The 27,198-nt window shown below is 34.5% G+C and overlaps 2 protein-coding genes across 4 annotated transcripts; one reads left to right on the forward strand and one right to left on the reverse strand.

Moving 5' to 3' along the window:
• LOC106711256 lies at positions 1-5,415 on the reverse strand. The gene is made up of 2 exons (XM_014503545.2): positions 5,128-5,415; positions 1-3,959 (listed from the first exon to the last, which is right to left on the reverse strand). Exon 2 carries the CDS (start codon positions 3,951-3,953, stop codon positions 384-386), a length of 3,570 nt encoding a protein of 1,189 aa, XP_014359031.2. The 5' UTR covers positions 3,954-3,959; positions 5,128-5,415; the 3' UTR covers positions 1-383.
• Positions 5,416-5,748: 333 nt separating this feature from the next.
• Positions 5,749-27,191, forward strand: LOC106711252 (regulation of nuclear pre-mRNA domain-containing protein 2). 3 transcript variants are annotated; one of them, XM_045684152.1, is made up of 15 exons: positions 5,749-6,388; positions 6,716-6,863; positions 8,547-8,676; positions 9,192-9,367; positions 9,761-9,935; positions 10,587-10,721; positions 11,950-12,069; positions 12,707-12,832; positions 19,088-19,155; positions 19,675-19,899; positions 20,348-20,423; positions 24,903-25,016; positions 25,888-25,961; positions 26,203-26,284; positions 26,626-27,191. In XM_045684152.1, the coding sequence occupies exons 1-15, from the start codon at positions 6,102-6,104 to the stop codon at positions 27,090-27,092; spliced, it is 2,403 nt and encodes an 800-aa protein (XP_045540108.1). In that variant the 5' UTR covers positions 5,749-6,101; the 3' UTR covers positions 27,093-27,191. The 3 variants fall into 3 exon arrangements, with proteins under 3 accessions (XP_045540108.1, XP_045540109.1, XP_045540110.1); XM_045684153.1 differs by having other exon boundaries at positions 19,088-19,149; XM_045684154.1 differs by lacking the exons at positions 25,888-25,961; positions 26,203-26,284.
• Positions 27,192-27,198: the final 7 nt, after the last annotated feature.

The raw sequence follows: 27,198 nt of genomic DNA on the forward strand, positions 1-27,198 counted from the left end.
TAGAAATATCTACGTACATTTAGAGATAATGATTTTGAAACATCTACGCACATTTAAGATAATGTTTTTGAAACATCTACGCACATTTAGAGATAATGTTATTGAAACATCTACGTACATTTAGAGATAATGTTTTTGAAACATCTACGCACATTTAGATATAATGTTTTTGAAACATCTACGTACATTTAGAGATAATGTTTTTGAAACATCTACGCACATTTAGAGATATTGTTGGTAAAACGTCTACATACATTTAAAGCTAACAGGGAAAATGGCAAACTCCAGGGATATTGGCAATTACACAATAATAAAATTTTTATAATGTTACATTACTAAGAGCCGGGATGTAATTTTAGGCCAATAATTTCGTCTTTCTTCTTCTAGACATATCGCCTCCTCTTATAGTCCCCGCAGATATATTTTTGCAGCAAGAAACTTAGTATTTCCGGGTTGTCCATTTCTTTGATCTTCTCTAAAGTATCCACAAATGTATCATAGTTAGCTGGCTCATTGTTAGTAGGAAGCAACATCAGTGCTAAGAGATATATTTCAAAGAACTTGAATCGTGTTAAACGATTACATATCGCAATAATAACCACTTCCAGGTCTTCGTCAGTTGCACGCGCAAGCACTTTGATCTGATTTATGAGTCGTTCGTTTATCTGTGGAAGGAAGCTCCTATAAAATTGCCCTTTATTAATCAAATCAACTGCAAGGTTTCCGATCTCATCCGCGAATTCATCGTACAATTTACCGCGTTCAATTTTCTCCGATTGATCCTTCTTGGTGAACTCCAGATTTGAACAGAGCTTTTTGGTAATAATCACCACCCGCAGTTCCCATACTGTCAAATACATCTCGTCTAATGGCAACACCTCTTCAACTGTCTGTAGTACTTTTTCGAATATGGTTTTAACATATTTGAAATTTTCAAAGTTATTGTTACTATTCATATGCAAACTTGATATGAAGTTCGTGCAGAAAAGTCTCATGGTGTACGTATTATCATGCACCATTGCCCACATCTCACCACACGCCTTTATAATAGATGTAACTAGGGCAATACTATCTTTCACCTCCTCCTCGTTTTTCACGGAAACGATATATTTAGCTACCAATGCCCATTTAGTTTTAACCCTGTCGCTCAACTCACGACTCTTATAACACGGTTTAATTTTTTTCTCTGTTAACATTTCATTTACGTGTGGCGCAATAATGGATACCATTACGAAATTTCTATCCATTAAAGTTATATTTGATTTTATGGCTCGCAGGATTTGATATTGGCTATCAATATTGGCACTCTTTTCTTTAAATTGACTCACTGATTCCCACGCGGTCTTTAATAGATCTCCGATAAAACGTTGCGGTAACTTGGAAGAAATTAACAGACTGTAAATTACTTTGTCGTCATCTTCGTGTATTTCAGATGTAAACACTTTCAATGCCTCGTACAGCTCGTTCTGTGAAGCTTCGTCTTCCGTCAATATTTTCTCAAATAGATTCTTGTAAAGTAACAACCTCAAAGATATATTTTTTGTATTCTTCCAAACTGTTAGAACGAGCACTTTTAAGTCTTCTGCGTTGTAAGATTTAAAAGCGAGACGCAATCCGTGTTTCTGAATAGACAACGGGGCGTTCAACGTCGCCTCTATGAATTTAGTTGCAAGCGGTTTCGGCAAATTGACGAAATAGTAATTAAACATTGGGTAACTGAAATGAACATAGTCACCTATTAAGTACATTAGGACATTGGACAGCGGCACGGGCGGACGCGAATAGCATGCATAGCGACAGATTGCCCCTTGTATATCAAGTAATTGTGGGTTAATTTTTTCGTGAGCAATTTTCGGTTCTCTAGGTTTATATTTGAACATGAAATCTACTTTAGATTCTTCGTCAGCTAATTGAAAGACGCCATAAACTGATGTATAAATAAACATGTAGTTACTTCTGGGATTTGATATTATATCAAAGAAGAACTTGAGATATTCCTTGGCGACATCTTTAGCAAAATAAATTTTCAATTTTCTCAAAAATTGATTAATTCTAAATGAATATGTATTTGCAAGAGTTTCTTTTATATTTGGAAACTTATTCTTAAGTTGCGTTGCGTCTTTCTTTAACAGACGTATCAAATCACCCTCTTCCAAAATATTAACAATTACTTTCTCTTTTAATATGTGATGGTTTTTAAAGTTTTCCCAGTCTAACTTGATGTATTTCATTATATCATCGGGACAATCCTCTTTAACTTTCTCAAATATCTCCATGACTCGTAGAACCAACGATATATACCGTCGAATGCTAATCCTTTCTTGGCCTTCATAACTTTTTCCATCAAACTCCTTTATTTTCACAGTGTACAAATTCATTAGATAATTGTACAATATTTCGCGTTTCTCCTTTGTTAGTTTATCTATATAAAGATAACTGAAGTCGGAATATAAAATATCTCTGAATTGTTCAGGTATCTCTTTGCCATGCAGTATATTGTAAATAACTACAAGCAACCTGAAATCGGTCATGTAGAAGAAACCGGAGTTACTGTATATGTGCATACTGTATAGAATTTTATTGAATTCATTCCAACATTCATCATCAAACTCGAAAACATTGTGGTTAAGAATTACTGTTTTCATAAAATGTTCTTTATTTGATGAACTTTCATTGACATGTCTTTCATAATAATATTTAAACAACTTCTCCAAATCTTGCTGAGTTTTAGCAGATTCTACTAAGATGTTTATCATTTCACCTCGTTTCTCTTTATCTATGGTTATCATTATGTATTTCTTAATACCCTCCAATGCTATATCAAAATTGACGAACTGGTACCATTTGAAATCTTTACCGGGTCCCAAGACTTCTTTTTGACTCTCAATTTGGCTTAAAGCCCATTTTTCTTTCTCTTCATTGGTAAACATGTCATAGAAACGATAATTATAGAAATGCATGGATGTCTCGAAATCCTCATTAGGATAAGCATCAGTAAATATTTTTTTCAGGAAAGGAAATAGATCTTGCTTTGGTATTACATCAAGGATATATTTATTTGTTCTTCTATAATTCTCTAACCAAAAGTTAGAAGCAGATGCAGGCAGCAAGGCTACAGCAAAAGATTTGGCATCTTCAACCTGGCTATATTTAACCACTTGAGTTTTATTCAAAATCGATAAGTACAACAATGGCTTCTTCAAAACCCTATCTTTGTGTTTTTTCATAATATCTTTTGACATTCTCAATCCTAATTCATCTGACTTCATTCTGAATTCAATGCGCACAAACTTTTCTATCAGATCTAAATATCTGTCATCTGATACGGAATAGAAATGGCGAAAATCAAGCAGGTATTTTTGCACAATAAATCCTCCAGCTTTGGTTTTTGAATATGCCTCTAGAAGAGTGATAGAATCACCAAAGAAGTTCTTTAAAAAAACTGATTCCTCCCAAACATCCTTTAAATCTAGACCTTTGTTGATAATTTCCAGTTTAAAATTTTCAGGGGAAATAATGAGAAATTTGTGAGCAATAGTAGTCAGTTTCTTTTCAACACAGTAGTTGTAAAACACGATGATTCTCTCTTCAGTTTTAAGATGAGTATATATTGTTACAAGAAGTTTCTTCTTCATCTTAATTGACATAAATGGAAAAATGTTCTGATGAAGGTAATCAGGATTAATAATATTTGAATATTCATCTTCAAATATCCAAGAACATTTCAACGCTCGTGAAATATAGAGGCTGTCACCACATTTAAATGTATCAAGAATGTAATCAATATTTTTATAATTGGATGCCAAATCTATTTTAAACAGCTTGTCAACGTCAGTGGCTTCATGTTTATCCCGAACAGATTCAAAAGGTATTTTCTTTTTTGTGGCATCTTGGACCCTTTTGTTCAATTCTTTTTGCCTTTCAGGCAGATTAAGGCCTTTTAAGTCAATCATTTTTACCTTTGAATAAAAAAAACAAATTTGAATTATTAAATTGAAATTTTTAATTTAAAAATAAATTTAAATGAAAAGACCGTAGATATATAAATATAGTTGAAGTGTTTGAATAGACAAGTTTGATGTTTAATCTTATTATTTTAAATTAATGAAATGGCATTAGTGTTTGTGAAGCAAACATATACCAGCATAATGAAAAAATTTCTCAAATTTGCAAAAATGCAGTGTAAAAAATTAAAAAGTGAAATACTATTATTTGTTTATTTGTTAAGTGTTCTCATCTTATTTTTATGTTTATTTACAAAAAAAAATTTACAGACAATATTGTATTTTATTTTGTTACTAGCTGTCGCCCGGGATTCCATCCGCGCGCAGTTAAAAAAAAAAACTAAATGGGGGTATGAAAAATAGATGTTGGCCGATTCTCAGACCTACTGAATATGCTCACAAAATTTCATGAGAATCGGTCAAGCCGTTTCGGAGGAGTTGGAGTTCGAACCCCGTGACACGAGAATTTTATATATAAGATAATTTTTCGTGTACATTTTTCCTTTTTTGATTATATTATCAAATTTTACTAAAAACTAGAAATTAAAAATATACAAGAAAAGAGATTGTTCTCAATTTACTTTTTATGTAAATTGCATAATGTAAATGATAAAAAAGGCCTCCGGAGGCCTTATAACTTATCTCTCTATTGTGCTCCAGATTAGGTTAATTATATCTTTGGATAGAGATTTAATTTTAATGTAATATTTTTGATTTTTGCTATACATTCTCAGCCAAGGTTGGGTTTTGGGTGTGGCATTTTTTTCCCTTTTTTTTTTTGTTGAATTATTTTTTTATATTATAAATATAATATATTAGATTCATTTTCAAATACTTTTTGAAATAATATATAATTATTACATATTATTGATCATTTATTTATCTTTAAGCAAAAAAAATTTTTTGCACCTTCCTTGGGTACAATAAATATGATTCTAAAAAGGAATTAATTTTAACAAGCAAATAATATTTTTCGCCCAGCGAGCTTTTCAGGATAAATAGCTCTATACATGACTACCGTAAATTCGCCATACTGGTGAGTTCGCCATAGTAAGTATTAAACAAAAAAAAAGAGAAATAAGAGAATTGAGATTGAGAATTAATGTTCAGCAACGCGACTTACCTGTAATCAGTTTTTATTTCATCGTCCGATGGTCGATAAGCTTCGATTTCTAGCAGTTAATTTTCACCAATACTAAGACCGCAGCCCAGGACCCCAGTAATATTTAAAACCGATCGATTGAGCACTTTACTATCTTTTTTGGAAGATTTGAATGTCCTGGTAACGAGACCTTTAAGCCAATTGTACTACCTTTCTCAAACTAACAACTTTAGATAACTGAACTGAAGTTTGAGATGAAAAAGATTTTTCTACAACCAACAACCACCCAAAACCCAAAACTACACAACAAGTTGGGAAGTAAAACACAGATGGTAGGTTGCAATTCGAGGCGCTGATAAGCTGATAAACAATTTTTGACGGATTTTAAATGTGACTCATCTTTGTAAATATTATGAAACTTGTACAGCTCGAAAATTTTGCAATTGAAGACATTTTTTCGATACCTTTATAAAAACTAGCATAATTTACAAGTAGCCATATATACTAACAAAATTAGGTATTTAAAAACATTGTTTTATAATTTTTTACGTTACTCGAAGTTTTGAAGCTTTCCGCTTTTTTTTAGCGTGGGCAACAATTTTGTAGTTGCTCTTTGACAGCACATCATTTATTACAGATAAAATGGCGGTTGTTATATTAGGAAATACAGGAATCTTTCCAACAAGTTAAAAATTTGTGGGTGTAGAAAGGAGCTTTGAAACAAAGTTATTCTAATAAATGGTGTTTAGTGTTTTATATCCATAGCATTATGGACAGTTAGCGAGATTTATTTGCTTCTATAAAAATAGTACTTTATCTCATAACAATATAGCGGTAGGAGACCGCATTTATTTACGAAATAGTTTTTCAATAATAAGTGCGATATTACTTTAGCGGTTTGATTGTTTATGTAAATTATGATGTATTTATTCTGTTAATATTTTTTGTATAACAAGATTACGTCGAGATGTGTTTGTGAACGTTTTCCCTCTAAAATGGATGAATCTGAGGAGTTCAATACGCTAACCTTCGAAAAGAAACTTTCTCAGTTGAAAGATACTCAGGAGAGTATCCAGTCATTATCTTCTTGGTGCTTGAAACAACGTGATCATCACAAAAAGATTGTTTCGAGCTGGTTGAATGTTTTGAAGCGGGTTAAAGTGGAGCAAAGATTAGTGCTGTTCTATCTAGCAAATGATGTGATCCAATATAGTAAAAGAAAGAATTATAAATTCGTTGAGAGTTGGGGATTAAATTTACAGAAAGCAACACCTCTGGTCAGGTATGTAAATAGATTGATTTTATCAACAATGTAGAACTTAAATTTTCCCTTTTTTGTTTTAACTGAAATGGATAATGAAACAGCAACCTTACAGTAATAGGCCTATCTCGAATTGTCTTCAAAAAGGCAAGTTAAGGTTTTTAGATCTTAATACTCCAGAAAATTGTTAAATTAGATTGTTATTATATACACAAGTAGTCTTTCCAGCCTTATCATATATTTTCTGTTACACGTTCAATTCATAATGATAGATGATAGATATTTTAGTTAGATGTACCTAAAAAATATTGAGAAAGTAAAGCTTAATTTGAAATAATTCTGTTTCAGGGATGAAAAGGTTCGGCCGAAAATATTAAGAATATTTAAAATTTGGGAACAAAGATCGGTTTATGATGATGAGTTCTTATCGGATTTGACTGGGCTGCTGAGTGCAGGACCTGGTAAAAAGGCTGATGATGATCCTCTGGATTTTCAAGTGAGAATTATTTTTATTACTTAAATATATTATTACTATGATTCTAGAGTAATCAGTGCATTTTTCACCTGATATTTAGCAAGATTACACTAACATTCTAAATTAGTGAAAAATCAAGTTCCAATCTCATTTACCATAACTTTTTTTATTTGGATTATTTCTATTTGTATTAAAAAATAATTTTTTCAATGAATTGGGTATATAATAAGAAAGTTGATAATTTCTTTAGTTTGTTTTTTTTTTATAATGCATCCAATAGATTAAACATTTTAATCCATTCAAAGTCTGTCAGTCGGGTTTTTTGGTATTTTAAATTAAGTTTTGGTTACTTTCCGCCTTATTACAAAAAATCTCAACAACTCTGGTTTAAACCCGAACTACGTAGTCTAGCTTAATCTCTAAAACCATGGTCTAAATGAATCCGTATTACAAAACGTAGACCAAACCAGATCTTCATAAACTATGAATTTGAACCACGGTCAATCGCTTATGACAGATAATCATTCGCTCACTAAATGTCATTCGATAATAAACGTTCCGTTTCTGCGAAAGTTGTAACATCTGGCTATCTTTTATCGGGTATGTATATAAAATGGAATAGAATAAAGCACGTCAAACGGAATTCTTTTGAAAGTGCCCGCCCCTCGCAATCTTTGTTTTTACGTGTGTAATCTTATATATATAAAAGAAAGTTGTGTTAGTTACACCATTTATAACTCAAGAACGGCTGAATCGATTTGACTGAAAATTGGTGGGCAGGTAGCTTAGAACCAGGAAACGGACATAGGATAATTTTTATCCCGTTTTCTATTTTTTATTCCGCGCGGACGAAGTCGCGGGTAAAAGCTAGTTGTCAATAAACTAATTGAAAATGGATCAACGATATGCAAAATGATCTGCAAATTGGACTTCTGAGAAGAAAGTAAATAATTAATAACCAACTACTTAATTTACTACTACGTTTAAAAACTTTCTTTGATCCGGAAGAATTATTTTATTTTTAATATTTTAGGAAATATTGCGTCAATTAGTCGCACAATCGTGCGTTACTTTTTCCATCCACTATTTTTTCCGCAAAACGTTTGGTAAATCGGTACTTTTGTCTTAAATCTTCATTCGACAATTCGACAAAAGGATCCAAACGAACTCGACGTTTATTAGGTTGACGTAACATTTCTAATATCTCCATTGTTTCAATATCTTCAATGTCTTCCATGTCCATTAAATTAACCAAATCAGATTTTTAACAAAAACCCGATAAGGCACAAAACTCGTAACTCGACACTTCTGACATAAGTCTAAATCTGTGGTTTAAATAATTAAACCTAGGAACGCAATGGTTTAAAGTTGTTACCATAGATAGACCAGGTTTAACGTTAAACTACGTTTTGTAATATGAATTTTAAATAAACCACTTCGAATGTAGGTTTAAACCAGGTTTTATAGTTAGACCACGTTTTATAATAAGGCGGTTTATGTCTATCCAATTAGGAGACTTTGGAATTACATTCTAATTTTGATAAGTGAGTCCAAGAGACTGCTGTATTTTTCTCACTTGACATTTCTCTCTTACTGAGTTTTCTGCTTATGGAGGTTTTCTTCCATCCAGACTGGATTCTTGCATGGAGAGGTTTCTGACTTATCCAGGTTTGACAGTATTTAAATAAATTTCAACATTTGCAGCCACAGCAATTAGTGAACAAAATAAAGCAATGCACAGTACTGGAGGCTGATACAGATTTAAGGTTGAAATATATACATGAGAATCATTTACAACTCTCAGATTCTGACGCATTACGAGCTAGTCTTAAGGGTAAGTGTATTTCAGTTAAAGAATTGATATTCAACTTGAGATTATATGTTAAATAAATTTCTAGTTTCACAGCTATTCTTTACAATCTCTATAGTCAAATCAAATAGAAATGAGAAATTGTAATAAACCTATTTAAACCTTTTAGCTTCATCAGGCTGTAATTACAGACTTATTAAGCTCTAATATGTTTGTATTGTTGTGATTTTTGAAAAGATGTACGCATCCAGTATAATATTTCATCATCAGCTCACTATACGTCCCCGCCGAGGGGCTCGGAGCCTACCCCAACTTAGGGAGGACTAGGTCATAGTCAACCACACTGGCCAAGTGCGGGTTGACTTCACCCATATCATTGAATTTCTTCTCAGATATGTGCAGGTGGGGGCATGTAGTGAGCTGATGATGAGTTTATCTTACTAATGTTATAAATGGCCCTTTTTTTTAGTTAACAATAAATGTTTTGATACTAATCAATTTAATTCTATCTTTTAATGTTAAAGTTTTTTTTTTTACAGATAGAAGTAATAAAGATGATGTTGAGAAAGAACTAAACGAAGGTATTGCCTGTGTAGAAAGGTACACACAAGCTTTACAAAGAGAGATAGTGGCTAGAGAGGCGTTGTTAGCTCTTCTCACTTCAGCGGATCATTACTACTCTACGCAGCGTGGGGAAGTCAAAGTTGTTGCTTATGTGAGTTTGGTTTAATACTTCTTTATTATATCGTCATCTTATCTAGTATTATAATTTTTTTTGTTTGAATAGGGTGGAAAAATACTGATCAGATTTGAAAAATTCTTTCACTATTGGGAAGGTAAACTATCCCTCGATGACATATAGGCTATGTTTATTACATTTTTTTAAATCCCGCATGGATAAAGTCGCATGCAATTGCGAGTATTAGATAATGTAATGAAAGACATTTTTAAACTCATGTTTTGACTATATATTTTTTTTTAAAATTGATCTTAAAAGTAGGTAATTTGGCCATGGGGGTGTGAGGTAACAGTTAATTTTGGAAAAGGGGGTCACTTGTCCAAAATAGTTTGGGGATCCCTGATATAGAAGAATGTCATTTCATTGCAGGCATACAAAACATTTGGTGCCCGTGTCCGTGCATTGAAACGCAAATTGGACGAGCTTATCCCCACATTACCCAGTGCGGTGCCTTCACCTCCGCAGAGGGATGAGGATGTTCCCTCTCCGGGACCTGATGAGGACTTGGATCTTCCTAACAATACTGGATCTGGAGATGATGACAGTAAGTTGATTATACTTTGATATATCAAATTCAATTTGTAAATTATAAATTTCAGTAGAAACTGTTTATCACATCTGTTAAACAACTTATGTTGAATGGTGTTCAACAATGTAGACCCTGGCTGAGTACCATAAGCCTTATAAATACAACAATCTGTACTCAAGACATCATGTATCAGTTACAATGCAACATAGTAAAATTTTATGAATATACAGTTTACTTTTTACTTATAAACTAGCTGTCGACAGCGACTCAATCCGCGCGGAATTAAAAAAAAAACTTAGTGTTGCCCTATATGTTTTTCCAGACTATGTTCTACATCTATGCCAAATTTACATTTACATTGAAATCTGTTAAGCCGTTCTGGAGATATCTTTTGACAAACATCCATCCATCCATTATAGAATATAGTCTAAAAGAGCAAATAGGGTACTAATTATGTTTTTTTATTAATTCCGAGCAGACGGAGTCATGGTCAACAGCTAGTTTTACATAAAATGTATTCTTTGTTAGTGAATTTGATATAGATTAGTATTTAAAATTATTAATAAAGTAAATAATTCTATATGTTTTTATTCATTAAAGTTTCCATATACTTTATTACTAAGATTTTGTTCTTTTTAAATCTAATATTTAGTAATTTTTTTCCAGTATCATACAATATTGACCGAACATTCAACACATCGTTGGCAGCTGATGGATCTTTATACAATTTGGGACTATCATCGTTTTTAACAACAGAGAATCCTTTGGCACTTTTTAATAAAACTGATGAAATTAATAATTGTAAGTATAAATAATATATAATAAATTCCATTTTAAAAATACACGGCTGTGACAATTGTGAATACAGTCAAACCTGGACAAGTTAGAGTCCAAGGGGTCGTGATATTTTTCTCGCTTAAATAGGTTTCTTTGAATTGGTATTCTTTCTATTTAGACGTTCTTACGGTGAAAGAAAACATCGTGATGCTGCACATATCTGAGAAGAAATTCAATGATGTGTGAAGTCAACCCGCACTGGGCTATGGTTGAATATGTCCTAGTCACCCCTAAGTTAGGGTAGGTTCCCAGCTCCTCGGTGGGGACTTATAGTGACCTAATGATGATAGAGGTTTCTTTCTATCCCGAGTTACTTGTTTATGGAGTTGATTCAATTGAACTGGACAATGACTCGCTTATAGAAGTTTCTTGCTTATACAGGTTTGACTGTATTAATACAAGTATCATTGTATCTGAATTCAGTTAGATAAGTGAAAATGTCTAAGATTAACTTAAATAAATATAGATCTTATAAAAAAATATTTTTAAGACCTTTACTGTTTACCTTTTTTCTAATCAATGTATCGTATTTTAAAAATGGCTATAATCAAATTACAAGCTAGTAAATTATTACCGGATTTACTTAAAAATACATGTAAAATAAAACTTATGAAGTAACTTTCCATTTGTGAAATTCGTTTTTGGCTTTATTTGGCTACTAGCTGTCGCCCGCGAGTTCGTACGCGCGGAATTAAAAGAACTTAATAAGTAGCCTATGTGTTCTTCTAGACCAGGGATTCCCAAAGGGGTTTAACACCCTGGGGTCGAAATTGAACTTAAAGCAATGCTAATTCTCACTCTGTCTTCTTCTATTGACATAAGTCAGACTGAAACATAATAATGAAAATAATAACAATAATTGATCTTAAAAGTAGATAATTTGGCCATGGGGGGTCTGTGGTATTGTTTCATTTTGGAAAAGGGGGTCACTTGTACAAAATAATTTGGGGATCCCTGGTCTAGACTATGTTCTACATCTATGCTAAATTTCATCAAGATCCATTGAGCTGTTCCGGAGATACCTTCAAACAAACGTCCATCTAAACATTCGCATTTATAATATTAGTATGATATAAATCTATTATATAAAATTGATATACATTCATACTTAATGAGTCAAGATATTTGACAGCTTTTACTCAAAAGATTTCTTTAAATAAAATAAATTATATTATAATTATATTTTTCGTAGCGAACAAAATAGAAGTTATAAACAACAGGTCTAGTGAAAAGCAAGATTTCAATATAAGTGACTTTTTGAAGACATTAGCACCAAATGAGACAAATATAAATACTACAGACAATAATACAGGTATCTATTTTTATATTGCTAATGTAAATACTTTCCTTGCGTTTCCACTGCAGAAACACTTGCAACAATATACACTTTTCACAATTTCTTCAAAGAGAAATAAAGCGATGACAATTTAGTGTAATCCGTCTGAGCAGAATAAAAAAAAAACTTAATTAGTAGTCTATGTATCCTTCCAGACTATGTTCTACATATGTACCAAATTTCATCCAGTTTGTTGAGCTATTCTGGAGATACCTTTTAACATATATCCATCCATCCAAATATTCGCATTTATAATAATAGTAAGATTTCTGTGGGTGTTTGGTAATTTGAAATCCATAGTTAGATGTCTGTTAATCAAAAGTATTTTTTACAATAGAGATTATGAATGTACTTTTTTTTAATTTTTTTCTATGGTAGTTTATGTGTAGGTTTTGCTCGCGATTTCGTTTGCGAAGAATTAAAAAAAAAAAGTTAAATCCCATTTGTTACTCTGGACTATGTTTCATCCAGATCCATACAGCTATTCTGGAGATACTTTCTAAGAAATATTTTACCATCCATTCAAACATTCTAATTTATAATATTAGTAAGATTAGTAATAAGTAAGATTAGAATTGAATGTTTTAGATTTAATCAAGTTGATACTTTACAGCAGTGAACACAACAATATCTCAAAAGTCTCAAGAAGCGTTGCCCGGCTTGGACCTCCTGACACCGGAGAGTACGGGCAACCCACCTCCGACATCATTCTACGGTACTAATGTTGAAATTGTACACGGTGAGTCATTTACACTGTTGGAAACATGTTGTACAACAAATGCAGAATTGTCTGAATTAAATGCTGAAATAGGGTATAGCATGACCAGAAATATAAAACACATCACCATGCGGAAAAATATAAAACTAATTTTATCGTGTACTTAGTGTATGTAATAAAATAGATATAAAGACACATTTGTTCCAATGCTTTATTTACATATATATACATAGCATCACCTTACTACCTAGCTGTCGAGTTCTAACTGAATGACATATTATCCGCCTATCATCGGACATGCGCAGTTAGCATGCGCAGTGGGGAAACGCCACAGTACCCCCCCACGGTGTAAAATGACCCCTACTTAAAGAATGTTGCTTAAAGAGAAAAAAGATAACATAACTTTTTTAATTCAAAGAGGGAACATGATAGATGTTATGTCTTAATGGGCAATTTAAAACGCACCTTGCGACCTGAACGTGATATGTAATCGTGAGTGTCGCTCTTCGGTGATGGTTGAGATGTATGTGAACTAGATGGTGGAATACATGTAATTAATTTTGAGGGAGAATTGACAGTCGAAGGACAATGAAAAGAGGAAAAAGAGTCTGGTGTCAAAGGCTCTTCAACATACGCCGGTTTGACTCGGTCTAGACTAACTTTTGTGTTCTTGTTTCCGATTGTAATAACAATATTCTTATCGTCCCTGCTTACAACTGGATGTGGACCGGTATATGGTGGCTTCAATGATGTCCTCACTGCATCATCTCTCAAAAAAACGTGAGTTGCCTTGTCAAGATCTTTAAAAATGAATGGTCGTCTTTCTGAATGATGCTTCGCCGGAACAGGATTTATGCTGGCCATGTGACTTCTCAGCTCTGACGCAAAATCAGTGACTGAAGGAGTGTGTGTGTTAGGTGAAGGAGAAATGAACTCGCCGGGCAGACGAAGAGGTTCTCCATAAACGAGGTCTGCTGTGGAGACCCCGAGATCTTCTTTTAGTGCTGCTCTCATTCCAAGGAGAACCAAGGGCAGCGCGCCAAACCACGTACCTCCATGACACATAAGGGCTGCTTTGAGCTGGCGGTGAAACCTTTCTACCATTCCGTTCGCACAAGGGTGATAGCTAGTGGTACGGGTTCGGCTTACCGAGCAATGGCTCAGCAAAGCGTTGAATAGAGACGATTCAAACTGACGTCCCTGATCCGTAGTAACAGTTGCAGGAACCCCAAAACGAGCAACCCATCCAGCCATAAATGTTTCAGCAACCTCCTCCGCAGTAATGCTTTTCATTGGCCACGCCTCTGGCCACCGAGTAAATCTGTCAACTGCGGTGAGGCAGTATCTATAGTCCTTGTTGCTCGGCATGGGGCCAATTATGTCCACATGGACATGACGAAAACGGTTTGTAGGAGTTGTAAATCCTCCTGTTGGTGTCCAGGTATGCCTGGACACTTTGCTGCGCTGGCATGCTATGCACTCCTTGGCCCATTTCCTACAGTCTTTCTTCATAGCTGGCCAAACGAAACGGTCAGCAACTAAACGTGCTGATATTTGCGCGCCTGGATGACTAAGATTATGGAGCTTATTGAAATACTCACGACGGAAAGAGGGCGTAACAAAGGGACGTGGTTTGCCAGTGGATATGTCGCAAAAAAGAAATAAATCAGAATTTGGTATGGAAAATTTTTGTAATCGTAACGACGAATTATCGATGGCATTTTTGATCTCTTCATCCGATTCTTGTTCTTTAGCTAGAGCACGATAACTATCGTCGAATGAAATAGACTCGATGCGTGATAGTGTATCGGCCACTATGTTTTCGGCTCCTTTAACATGAACGACATCTGTCGTGAATTGTGAAATGAAGGACAATTGATTCAGTTGAATCGGCGGAAGCTTTTCTCTTTTCTGTTTGAAAGCGTACACCAGCGGCTTATGATCGGTATAAATGGTGACATGATGAGCTTCCAAAAAATGCCGGAAATGTTGAACACTCTCATAAACTGCAAGAAGTTCACGGTAATACGCAGGCCATTGAGTTTGCTTCGCGGTCAATTTCTTACTGAAGAAAGCTAGAGGCTCCCAGTGATCACTAACTCTTTGTTGGAGACATGAACCAACTTGCATTGCAGAGGCGTCGGTAAATAATCCAAGAGTGGGATTAGCGACAGGGTGAGCCAAAAGGGTAGCCTTGCTAAGGCTATCCTTACAGTTTTGAAACGCCAGTTCTAGCTCTGGAGTCCACGGTACCGGTTTGGTTCCAGTGAGCTTCGAGTCCGTCAGAACATTAATGAGTGGCACTTGCAGCTCTGCAGCATTTGGGAGGAATTTTCGGTAAAAGTTTATCATGCCTAAAAATCTCCGAAGACCCTGTACAGTTTTCGGTAAGGGATAATTTTGAAGAGCTTTGATGCGCTCCGGAGGTGGAAATGTACCATACCTGTTAATTCGATAGCCCAAGAAGGTCACTTCCTTAGCTCCAAAGGTACATTTCGCTGCATTAATTACAACGCCATAAGCGGTTAGCCGCTGGAATAAAGTTCTTAAGTGTTCTAGGTGTTGTTCTGGGGACTTAGAGAAGACCAACACGTCATCGACATATGGGTAGCAAAAATCGAGTTCCCTCACGACCTCATCGATAAAACGCTGGAATGTTTGCCCTGCATTTCGAAGACCAAATGTCATGAAGGGAAACTCGAATAATCCAAAGGGCGTAGTGATAGCTGTCTTGCAAATATCAGCCTCATTCACTGGCACCTGTTGATATGCCTTCACTAAATCTATTGTGCTGAAAATATTGGACCCAGCTAAGCTATGGGAGAAATCAGCTATATGCCTAACAGGGTATCGGTCTGGGATAGTCCTAGCGTTAAGCGCTCTATAGTCTCCACAGGGTCTCCATCCGTTTTCTCCTTTTCTGGCCATATGTAAAGGTGAGGCCCAAGGACTTTTCGATGGCCTAGCAGTCCCACACCTTACCATATCTTCAAATTCTTTCTTAGCCGCGATCAGTCTGCGAGGAGCCAATCTTCGTGGACGACATGAAACCGGTGGACCATCTGTTGTTATTATATGATGTACGGTATTGTGTTTAACTAGTCGTGGAAACCCAGGAGGTCGAGTTAAGTCTGGAAACTCTAGAAGGAGCCTGGAAAAGGGTGAGCTATTATCCAGGGATACTGATCTGACACTAACCTGATTGACATGGGCGACTAATGCAGCGGTTGACAGACTAGTGTTGCCATCGATGAGCCGTTTGTGACGAAGATCGGGAAGAAGATTATAGTAACTTAGAAAGTCTGACCCTATTATAGGTGATTCAACATCGGCAACAGTAAAATCCCAAAGGAAACTACGACGTAATCCAAAGTCAAGACGCAAGGAGATACTGCCATAGGTTTTAATAACACTGCCATTCGCAGCAGATAGCTGGTAGCTGGATGTTGAGCGACCCTTTGTTAACCTATGAGGAAAACAGCAAAGATCGCTACCTGTGTCTATTAAAAATCTCCGACCTGTTGTTTTATCTGTTACAAACAAACGGCGGCTAATGCTTGGATCGCAGTCAGTCGCCGCACTTACTGACTGCTCATTTGGTTTTCCGAATTCTTCCAATTACAAGGAGTAGTACATCGTTTAGCATTCCTGCCAAACGTTCTGTGGTACCAGCAGAATCCAGTAGGTGCTCGAGACGCTGATCGGGATCTTATATTTAACCCCCGTGGCCTTGAGAGCGATCTGGATTTCCTTGAACGCGCTTCGAGGGCATCGATACGCAAAAGAAGATCAGTCATCTCTGATGATGGTCCTTGTACAGCTTGTACAGTCACCGGACTAGCCACCTCAGCTATTTTATCAGCCATATCCGCTGCTTTCTCCAATGGCATATCTTCATGCGTAGCAAGTATACACTGTATACTAGTCGGGAGACGTTTCAACCATAATTGCCGAATAATGTCATCACATTTTAAAACAGAACCAGCTAAGCCACGTAAGTGACGAAGAAACTGGGATGGTTTTCTGTCCCCTATATCTTCGTCGCCTAATAGTCTGCGTAGTCTTTCCTCTCTTGATGCAGAGAGGCGATTAATAAGCTCTGTTTTTAAATACTGGTAACAATCCTCTTTTGGTGGATTCTCTATGATATCTGCTATTTCGCCTGCCACTTGACTTTCTAAAGCCGCAACTACATAGTTATATTTCGTGCGTTCCTGTGTTATACCGGAAATCTCAAATTGTGCTTCAACTTGCCCGAACCATACAGAAGGCTTGTCAGTCCAAAATGGTGGTAATTTCGCCGACACAGCCATGACTTGTTTATCATTTGCTTGCAGTAATTTCAATTGTTCCTGAAGAAGATGGATTTGCTCTTCTGGAGTCGCCATGATACTAAGTGCAAAAATAATCAAAGAAGAGAAAAAAAAAAACGCTGTAATATATGTATAAGTGAGTAGTGAAGTAGAAAGGGAAACAGGCGTTGCCACCGCTGCGCAAAGCTGTGTAATATTAATGTACAATACAAAATAAAAATAACATATAGATAATATGCATATCAATACAACACACCCAATGTAAAAAATAATAATTACAATTTCAATTATTCAGAAGTAACCAAGACACTGTATCACAGTTGAAAGGATACGACACTGTCCCTTCTACGTACTCCAAGGCTAATTAAAGAAAATATATTATTACTCTATTATCGCAACCTTTGCGATATAAAAGAATTAACAATTGCGAAAACAAATAATACACCGGCTAAAATTATTTACACAAAAATATAAACTCATCGCACAAACATATACAGGATTCTTGAAACAATATAAATAGTTGCTATATTTATACACTCTAAACCTCCTTACTCTCTGACATGAGTTTGATTTTTGACAAATTATAAACGAAGATAAAAGTCTTTTCCGGGATATGTCAACTTCGAAGCTTTCGTAACTCGTCGCTAACTCCTCTGGCGCTAGCGTCAATGCAATATTAACATGTCATGGCGGTTTTTTTCAACCCAAAAATAATATGCTCGATGCTTAAGCTTACTTGCAGCTTACGCAAATGACATTGTCTGACACACTTTTTTCACGCATTTACGCTATTCTCGATTTTGCTGTTCTTGAAACACATATATTTCATGGATGATGATATCTTTATACGGATGAATGTCTTCAAATCGTATACAAATAAGCCTTATAGGTTTACCGGGCGGGCGGCAAGATGCCGTTAACGGGCCCGAAGCTTTCAGGCGTAGGCAATGCAGGAAGGCTTCTTGAGAAATTGCCTGACCTTGAGTAGCTCCGGTCGGACCTCGGTATATTCGCTCGCACTGACTCCTTTTTCAGACAAAAAATCGGTTCAGTAGTTTAGAATATCACGTCGGGGTCACCACTAAAGACACATTTGTTCCAATGCTTTATTTACATATATATACATAGCATCACCTTACTACCTAGCTGTCGAGTTCTAACTGAATGACATATTATCCGCCTATCATCGGACATGCGCAGTTAGCATGCGCAGTGGGGAAACGCCACAGATAGATAAAATAGATAAGAAGGCAAATAAGACACTTTAATAACATGTTTTCTATTTTTAACCGACTTCAAAAAGGTAAAAGTTCTTAATTCCTCTGTATTTTTTTTTGTGACTTCGTAATTCTTCTTCTGGTTGTTCAATTTTCATAATTCTTTCTGTATTGGAAAGGTATTGCTTGTAATTAGGTCCCACTTTTTGGAATATTAAAAAGTACCCAGTAGTTTTATACTAGTTAGATTTTTGTGTATTTCTCTTTCTGTTTATTTACTTGTCACTTTGATTACACTGAGATCATGTATTTTTTTTTATTTTACTGCATTTCTCACTTATTGCATATCCTCCAATGATTTATATTTCAATAGAGCTCAAAAAATACCACAGCTTATATTGTATGGGTATTCATGGTGAATAATTTGTATGTATCTGTAGTCGGAGGTATACGGATGGATTTTTGAAATAGAAGTCGTATACATTTTGTAGCTTTTTAAATGTTACTAGCTTTTACCCGCGACTACGTCTGCGCGGAATAAAAAAATGCACACAAGATAAAAAAGTTCCTATGTCCGTCTCCTAGTTCTAAGCTACCTACCCATCAATTTTCAGCTAAATCAGTTCGACCGTTCTTGAGTTATAAATAGTGTAACTAACACAACTTTCTTTTATATATATAGAAGATATGCAGCTGACTGTACGTATTTCTAGTGTATATATAGAAGTGATTTGATAAAATTTCAGATGATACAGAACCAAGTTTCCAACGAGAGCCTGCCAATGCAGCTTGGAACACCAACACTTGGGTACCAGTGAGTTATTTATTTATTGTTTACAAGTTTTCGCTCGGTATTACAAAAAAAACATTTATTAACCTGTGCTATTCCAAACATTTAATCTATTTATGTTTCAATTTTCATCCAGATTTATTCACTCATTCTGTAGTGACATGGTAATAAACATCCATCCATCCATACTTTCGCATTTATAATATTAGTAGGATTAATAAGAAGTCGTTTTAAACTTACGAGAGTAAATTAAAAATTTATCTTTATATTGTAAAAAAGAGTAGGGAATAGTTCTACTAATATACGTTTTTATTATATTTTATGATATTTGAATTTATCAAATGATCATTTGACGCGAAATCTTTAGAATGATACATTATTTGTGAAGGCAACAGCTAATATATTTAAATATAAAATATTTTCATTTTTAAATTATTAGAAATATCCTTGATATTATTGAATTTTCAGTCTTGTTATAAGAACACTTTAGACTTTTTTTTATTTATAAAATGCAACAAAATTACAAGAAAATGAAATTTTCAGCGAACAAGTCCACTGATGCTTCGCGGAATGTTCGCGGACACGCCGGAGTCCCCGCCGCCCGCGCCACTACCGCCACCGCCCATACCCAACATGCCCACTATGCCCAGCATGCCCACTATCCCCGGCATGCCCACGCTCGCCATGCCCACGCCGCCCACGCCGCCCACCATGCCCACTATACCTACGATACCAGTGATGACTGTACGAACAGATACCTACAGTCAGGTATGTGAGATTTAGTACTAGACTAGCTTTTGTCCGCGACTTAGACCACGCTTAAATAAAAAAAAAAAACCTTAGTCAATGCCTTGTTCTAACTGCAAAATTATATTAATATCTGTTAAGTACTTTTGGAGATGCGTAATAATAAACATCCATTCATCCATACAAATGAATATTATTGATTCTTGTTGTCTTTTTTAGCCGACTTCAAAAAGAAGGAGGTTATCAATTCGACTGAATTTTTTTTTTATGTGTGTTTTTCAATAACTATGAAAGGGATGATAAAATGTCACAAAGACAAATTAATACAAAGCGTATAATTAAGTTTTGGAATTCAGTCAATAAAAATGTCCCGACTCAAATATTCTCTTTTTTTATGATTAGTATTAAAGTGTCTTGTCATTGATCTTCAAGTATTAAAGAACTAAATCAAATATAACTTTATTTGCAGGACGCGACGCCAACAGACGTAGACCACAGAGCACTGCCACCTCCACCTCCACCTCCCGTACTACCCTTACTCACACGTAAGTCTCATATCCTAAGTAAGAGATGCCACCACAATGATTCCATCAGTTGTTGTGATAACACAAGAAAATGTCTCACACAACGTAATGGAGCTCAATCTTTTAATTATAACTAGCTTTTACCCGCGAATCCGTCCGCGCGGAATAAAAAAAAAATGCACACAAGATAAAAAAGTTCCTATGTCCGTCTCCTACTTCTAAGCTACCTCCCCATCTATTTTCAGCTAAATCAGTTCGACCTATCTTGAGTTATAAATAGTGTAACTAACACGACTTTCTTATATATATATATATATATATATATATTAAGTTGTGGGATCGTTATTGAAAAAATACATCAGTAAACTGCCAAGAAAACACTTTAATCTTTTTCAACTTATAACAGCTTTACAGAACATCTTTTCTCTTAAATCAATCTGCCAAATGTCATCTGTCATATAAAATCGTACTTGCTAAAAAACTAAACATTTAAAATAATTGAAATAAAACCTCCTTTTTCCACATATATTAGGGTGTTTCAATAAAAAAACTTTTTTTTTTTTTTTTTAATGGTGTCGAAAAGTTGAAAGTACACATAAAAACAAAAATTTTAGCTCCTAGTACAGCCCTTAATATTAATATTAAGGTTTGCCTCTATTCATTCGTAATTTTTCTATTTAAATAACACGGGAAAACTTTTTTTTTATTTTAAAATTTTAATTACTTTGGATTGGCTTGTTTGCGCTACATCTCAAAGCAAGGGTCTATAGGAAATTTCACGCTCTACAAAAAACGTCTGATGGTCAAAGTTCCTCAGATCAACTGTTTCAAAGATATCTGCGATCAAAAATAACACTAATCAAAAATTTCAAATATTTTCCAATAAAACTGCTAAAAATATCATACCCTATATTTATCTTATTTTTTTCTGTAAAATCACTTGAATTTTGTTTGCCTGAGATGGTAATTTTTTTTTTTGCTCATTTACTCAATACGTAACTCACAAAAAGCACAAATACATAAATATAAAGGTTAAAAATATCAAATAAATGATTTTTGGGTTTATTTTATGACAAATTTATTTTATGTGTCATAAACTTCATAAATTTTTGTAAGAATAAAATGTAAAGTTCCTCATTACATTAACTAACCAAGCACTCATCATTGCATTTTATTCAAAATAATAAAAAAATTATGTAAATATTTTAAATCAATTGAATCAACTATAAAATTTGATCAATTTTTCCATTCAAAAAATTCGACAGAGCTTTATTTAGCTCTGTCGACAAAAGTAGTATAATCGTTTGATCTGAGTAGTGTAGCTAATAAGCTCTGTGTTGGTAAGACTGGCCGTTCGGTACCAACTTCACTTTGTTGCTCTGCTTTTAACGCTTTATTATATCTTCTCGTCATTGTCTTTCTTCATTGATACTGATTGTTTTTTAAATCCGTTATATTATTAATTTAATTTGCGTAAATATATTAGATATAAATTTTATTACTTGTTGTTGAATATTGTTTTTTGTTATAAAAAATTGATTGTTCAATAAAATTTATTAGTATTCGGTGGAAAATTAAATAAATTTGTCATAAAATAAACCCAAAAATCATTTATTTGATATTTTTAACCTTTATATTTATGTATTTGTGCTTTTTGTGAGTTACGTATTGAGTAAATGAGCAAAAAAAAAAATTACCATCTCAGGCAAACAAAATTCAAGTGATTTTACAGAAAAAAATAAGATAAATATAGGGTATGATATTTTTTTGCAGTTTTATTGGAAAATATTTGAAATTTTTGATTAGTGTTATTTTTGATCGCAGATATCTTTGAAACAGTTGATCTGAGGAACTTTGACCATCAGACGTTTTTTGTAGAGCGTGAAATTTCCTATAGACCCTTGCTTTGAGATGTAGCGCAAACAAGCCAATCCAAAGTAATTAAAATTTTAAAATAAAAAAAAAGTTTTCCCGTGTTATTTAAATAGAAAAATTACGAATGAATAGAGGCAGACCTTAATATTAATATTAAGGGCTGTACTAGGAGCTAAAATTTTTGTTTTTATGTGTACTTTCAACTTTTCGACACCATTAAAAAAAAAAAAGTCTTATTATTGAAACACCCTAATATATATATTGTAAGATATTTGATGCAAAAGTATTTTAAAAGAATTAAACTAACAGCGAAATAATGAATTTAACTCTACTTCATAATAATCCTCGCTGTAGTATAAACTCAAACCGAACGTAAGTAAACAAAAATGTCAGACGTTCCGCAATGACGGATGGAAAGAGACTGTCTCGAGCAGCAGCGCACGCTTCCTTATAAAACCTTTTTTGAGACTACCCTCAACAGTCCTAACACGGCCTCTCCTGACTGGAGGACGTCCTCGTCCTCTTGTACTTCTTTGCAACTTTGCGAACCATAGGCACGACGTTTGCATAGTTCGTTTACAACAACATAGTGAACCATAGGCACGACGTTTGCATAGTTCGTTTACAACAACATAGTGAACCATAGGCACGACGTTTGCATAGTTCGTTTACAACAACATAGTGAACCATAGGCACGACGTTTGCATAGTTCGTTTACAACAACATAGTGAACCATAGGCACGACGTTTGCATAGTTCGTTTACAACAACATAGTGAACCATAGGCACGACGTTTGCATAGTTCATCTACACAAATGAATTCAGCACATGACATAGGCACGACGTTCGCATATCATGTGTCATCTACATGTGCATAACATAGGCACGACGTTCGCTTATTACACACATGTCAGATACATAACTACTCGTATAACATAGGCACGACGTTCGCTTATTATACGCAAGTAGTATCGTTCGTATAACATAGGCACGACGTTTGCGTGTCATACGAACATAAGATGTCTCACCGTTAAAAAAAAGCAGAGCATGTCTCGGGAGTCCACTCCCCTCGCCATGGCACCATGTAGGGCAAGCGTCCCGCAGTCCGTTGCCGATAGGAGCGTCCTGCAGTCCGTCCTCTAGATGATATTAATGGCAACCCGCAGTTTGTCAGTCCTGAAAATACCCTAGAAGCATCATCTCCTGATACAGAACGTCTCATATTCCGTTCACAATCTCACTTCTGCAGTTGGGTATCCCGCAGTCTACGCAACGCAGAGCATCTCGACAATACATGGACAAAACAAACTGAACTAATAAAGGGCATCAATGACTATTACGACATAATGACATACGTCTGACTCAGGTAATGGCTTAACACGCTCAGCGCCACCGACTACCTTACAAGTTCACTTTAAAATGAAAATATCATGCTGGCATGTAACGTGTTAAATCTTGTCACGACTCGGCTTTACCTGACCCTCACTAATAAACTGATCGAGGTATTCAATTTCAGTCTTTAGTAAAGAACACATCTTTAAATTAAATGAAAAGTCTGATGTTGACTTATTTGGCATCAAAACTTGAAATATAAAAATATTGGTTCAATCTTACCGCAGTACAAATTGAATAGATCGCGTCGACAATCCTGTCAGAGTGAAATACACAGACAGCGCGTGAGCCTCACTACTCACATATTCCCATGCAGAATACATGGCTTGGTCCACGCTACCCTTGTTTCGCAAACACTGGTACTATTCTGATTTCGACTCAACTTACTGCGACTACAACGATTATCACGGTAACGATCTGACATTTTTCTCTTTGCATTTATTTTCACTAAAATGCAAACACAAACACAGAGTGAGCAAAGTGGATAGAATCACGCGGATCCTATCCCACTTCTGATGTAAGATATTTGATGCAAAAGTATTTTAAAAGAATTAAACTAACAGCGAAATAATGAATTTAACTCTACTTCATAATAATCCTCGCTGTAGTATAAACTCAAACCGAACGTAAGTAAACAAAAATGTCAGACGTTCCGCAATGACGGATGGAAAGAGACTGTCTCGAGCAGCAGCGCACGCTTCCTTATAAAACCTTTTTTGAGACTACCCTCAACAGTCCTAACAATATATATATAGATTATTTTTTTTGTATAATTCATAATAATATGTTTTTGTGTCTTTTTCTATTTTGGTAATTTTTTAACAAAACTGTGATAAATGTAAAGTTATTGTAATAAAATATAAGTTCTGTAATAGTTATTGACTCGTTCTTTTTATGGTAAAAGAGCAAGTAGCCATTTGAAATTGCGAAACCGAAGTGACTATTGCCCATAGACTGCATTTTCATAAGCATTGCTTACCTTTTTTAGATGGAGGAGACACTCAGAAATATCTCCCGCCAAATCAACTTCTCCCTTCCCATCTTTATAAGCAAAGAGGTGACAAAAATGAGTCTTTCGGAACACACACTCATCAGACTGTAGACGGAACAGCTTCAACTTGAGGCTTGTGTTCTGTGTGCTTGTTGTATTGCAGCGGACGAGATGATAAATTCTTGCAACAGATGTTGGTGACTCTACCACGGTTAAATTTAATTATTTTTTATATAATTTCAGATATAGAGGACATCGACCATAGACTGCTGACCGCGCCCCCCGCACCCCCCGCACCTCACGCACCCCCCGCACCTCCTGTCACCACGGCAGCACGTCATGTCGCCTCACATCAAGGTTATCCTATATTTATTTAATTTCTATTTAAGTATATATATAGCATGTCCAGGAATATAAAAAACTTCATCATATTGCTGAAAAACATTGAATTATTATTATTTTTTTTAATTTATTTTCAGGAAAAAAATATAACACTATTTACAAATTAATGTTCGCCAAACCACTAAACCACCAAAAATTAGTTGCGTACTTGTAAAAGGTGATAGTAAAGAAGGCGATTGAGGCGCTCCTGTTTCAGGTTTTCTATTTTCCTGGTCGAACTATGTTTATAGATATAAATCTGTGTAAAGTTGAACCCAAATTATCATACATGTAGAGTAGATATATACTTCTGTAATATGTTATTTAATATAATAAAGTATAAATATATTGTTAACTATCAGTCGGATTTGAAAAATTATTTTTGCATTTCATAGATTTAAGTTTTACGGAAGACTATTTAAATATAACAACTTTTGGGAGTAAAAATCACAAATAAGTATGTTTTTGTTATTATTTTTCTATTGCTCTGTCTATAAAATTTAATATTAATTATATTCAAAATATATTAATGAAAAAAAAAATGAAATATTATTTGAAAAATTATTTATTGACATCCAAAAATACAGTGAATTATCCAGGATCCTCGCACTAGGCGCAGCCTGTATCGCGAGGACCCAGCATAATACATGTCAATATTTGGTTTTTCTTATTAAAAACAATAAATGTAGAGTTACAAATCTACTGGAATTGGAAAAAGAAGTAAATACACAATTTTCTACAATAATTAACCGTTTAAAAATAAAATATTTTAATAAATCGGTCCGGGTCTAAATTTCTAGGTGGGATTGTATTTTTTTTTAGATATGTTTAATGTTTTTGTTTATAGATGTGGACCATAGGAATTTAATATCACTGACACATCAGCTGGCGACAACAAACACACATCCTGTTAAAGATCAAGTAAGTTAATTATCTAAGTTTTAAGCAAGAAACTTTTTAATATGTCTTCAGTCTCACTTTTTTTTAAAAAAAAGAGAAAAAAAAAAGATTTTTTTATTTTATTTATTTAAACTTTCATGTGTAATATTTAAATATACTTAAAAACATATTCCAGGCATATTTTTGTTAAAATTAATTAATATAGAACTAATAATAGGACAGAAAAGTTCTAATTAAATTATGATCTATGTATAATTTTCAGGACTACCGCGTGCCGCCAATAACCGCGCCCAGCGACATCGTGGAGAGTGTAGACATGGATCTGTCTGAAGACGAGGATCTTCGTAAGAGATATATTATATTAGTTGTGACCAGAGTTTTTATAAATGACCTTGAAAAATTGATAATTGACTTGTTAATTATTTTTCCTTTTTACTCGGCTCCTGTAAGTCGCAGCGTGATGTTTTATAGTTTATAACCGTTCTTAATAATTGTGTTGTTGAATGTAAACATAATTTTTTAAATCCGATTGATAGTTATTTAGTTATACGCGTACAAACAAACATTAACTTTATTATATTAGTTTTAACAACTACTAGACATTACATAGTTATACTTCTTTCTTGTTATATTTAATTTGTTTGTAAAAAATAATTTGTTTAAATTATTTTTTTTCCTTTCACAGAAGGGCTGTACCCAGCACAGGCGAATGCTGAACACGTCAGACGACAAAGTTTCAACAATAACAAAGTTCTTGTTGGAGGTGATAATGGAAAAGTTAACATCAACGAACAGAATAATCATAATCTAATACCAATACATCACAGAAGAGATAGAGAGGAACACAATTTTAATATGCCACCACCGAAACCATTCAACACAAACCGAGAACAAGAAGAATTTGATGAAATGTTTGAAGATGATATAAGACATCGTGGTATAGAAATGAGTATGGAAAGAAGGAATCCTTCACCACCAGAGTTTCAGAATGATTGGCCTCAACCGAGACCGCCAATAAACCAACGTTTCCCAAGAAATTGGACACCTAGGAATAATTTCAGGCCATTTACACCTCAGTTCTGGCCTAGGAATGGTCCTAGGCCGATGAATAGATGGCCTGGACCTGGACCTAGGCCTCAAAGATTTTGGTGATGTGCAGTGTTGTGAAGTGATGGTGTTATATATACAATGCTACTTCACAGTAGTTATATATTAAATAGTTTTATTGAGACATTTCTTCTTTCTATAAAAATATATG

This window comes from Papilio machaon, chromosome 25 (assembly GCF_912999745.1).
Source record: "Papilio machaon chromosome 25, ilPapMach1.1, whole genome shotgun sequence".
Taxonomy (NCBI): Eukaryota; Metazoa; Arthropoda; class Insecta; order Lepidoptera; family Papilionidae; genus Papilio; species Papilio machaon.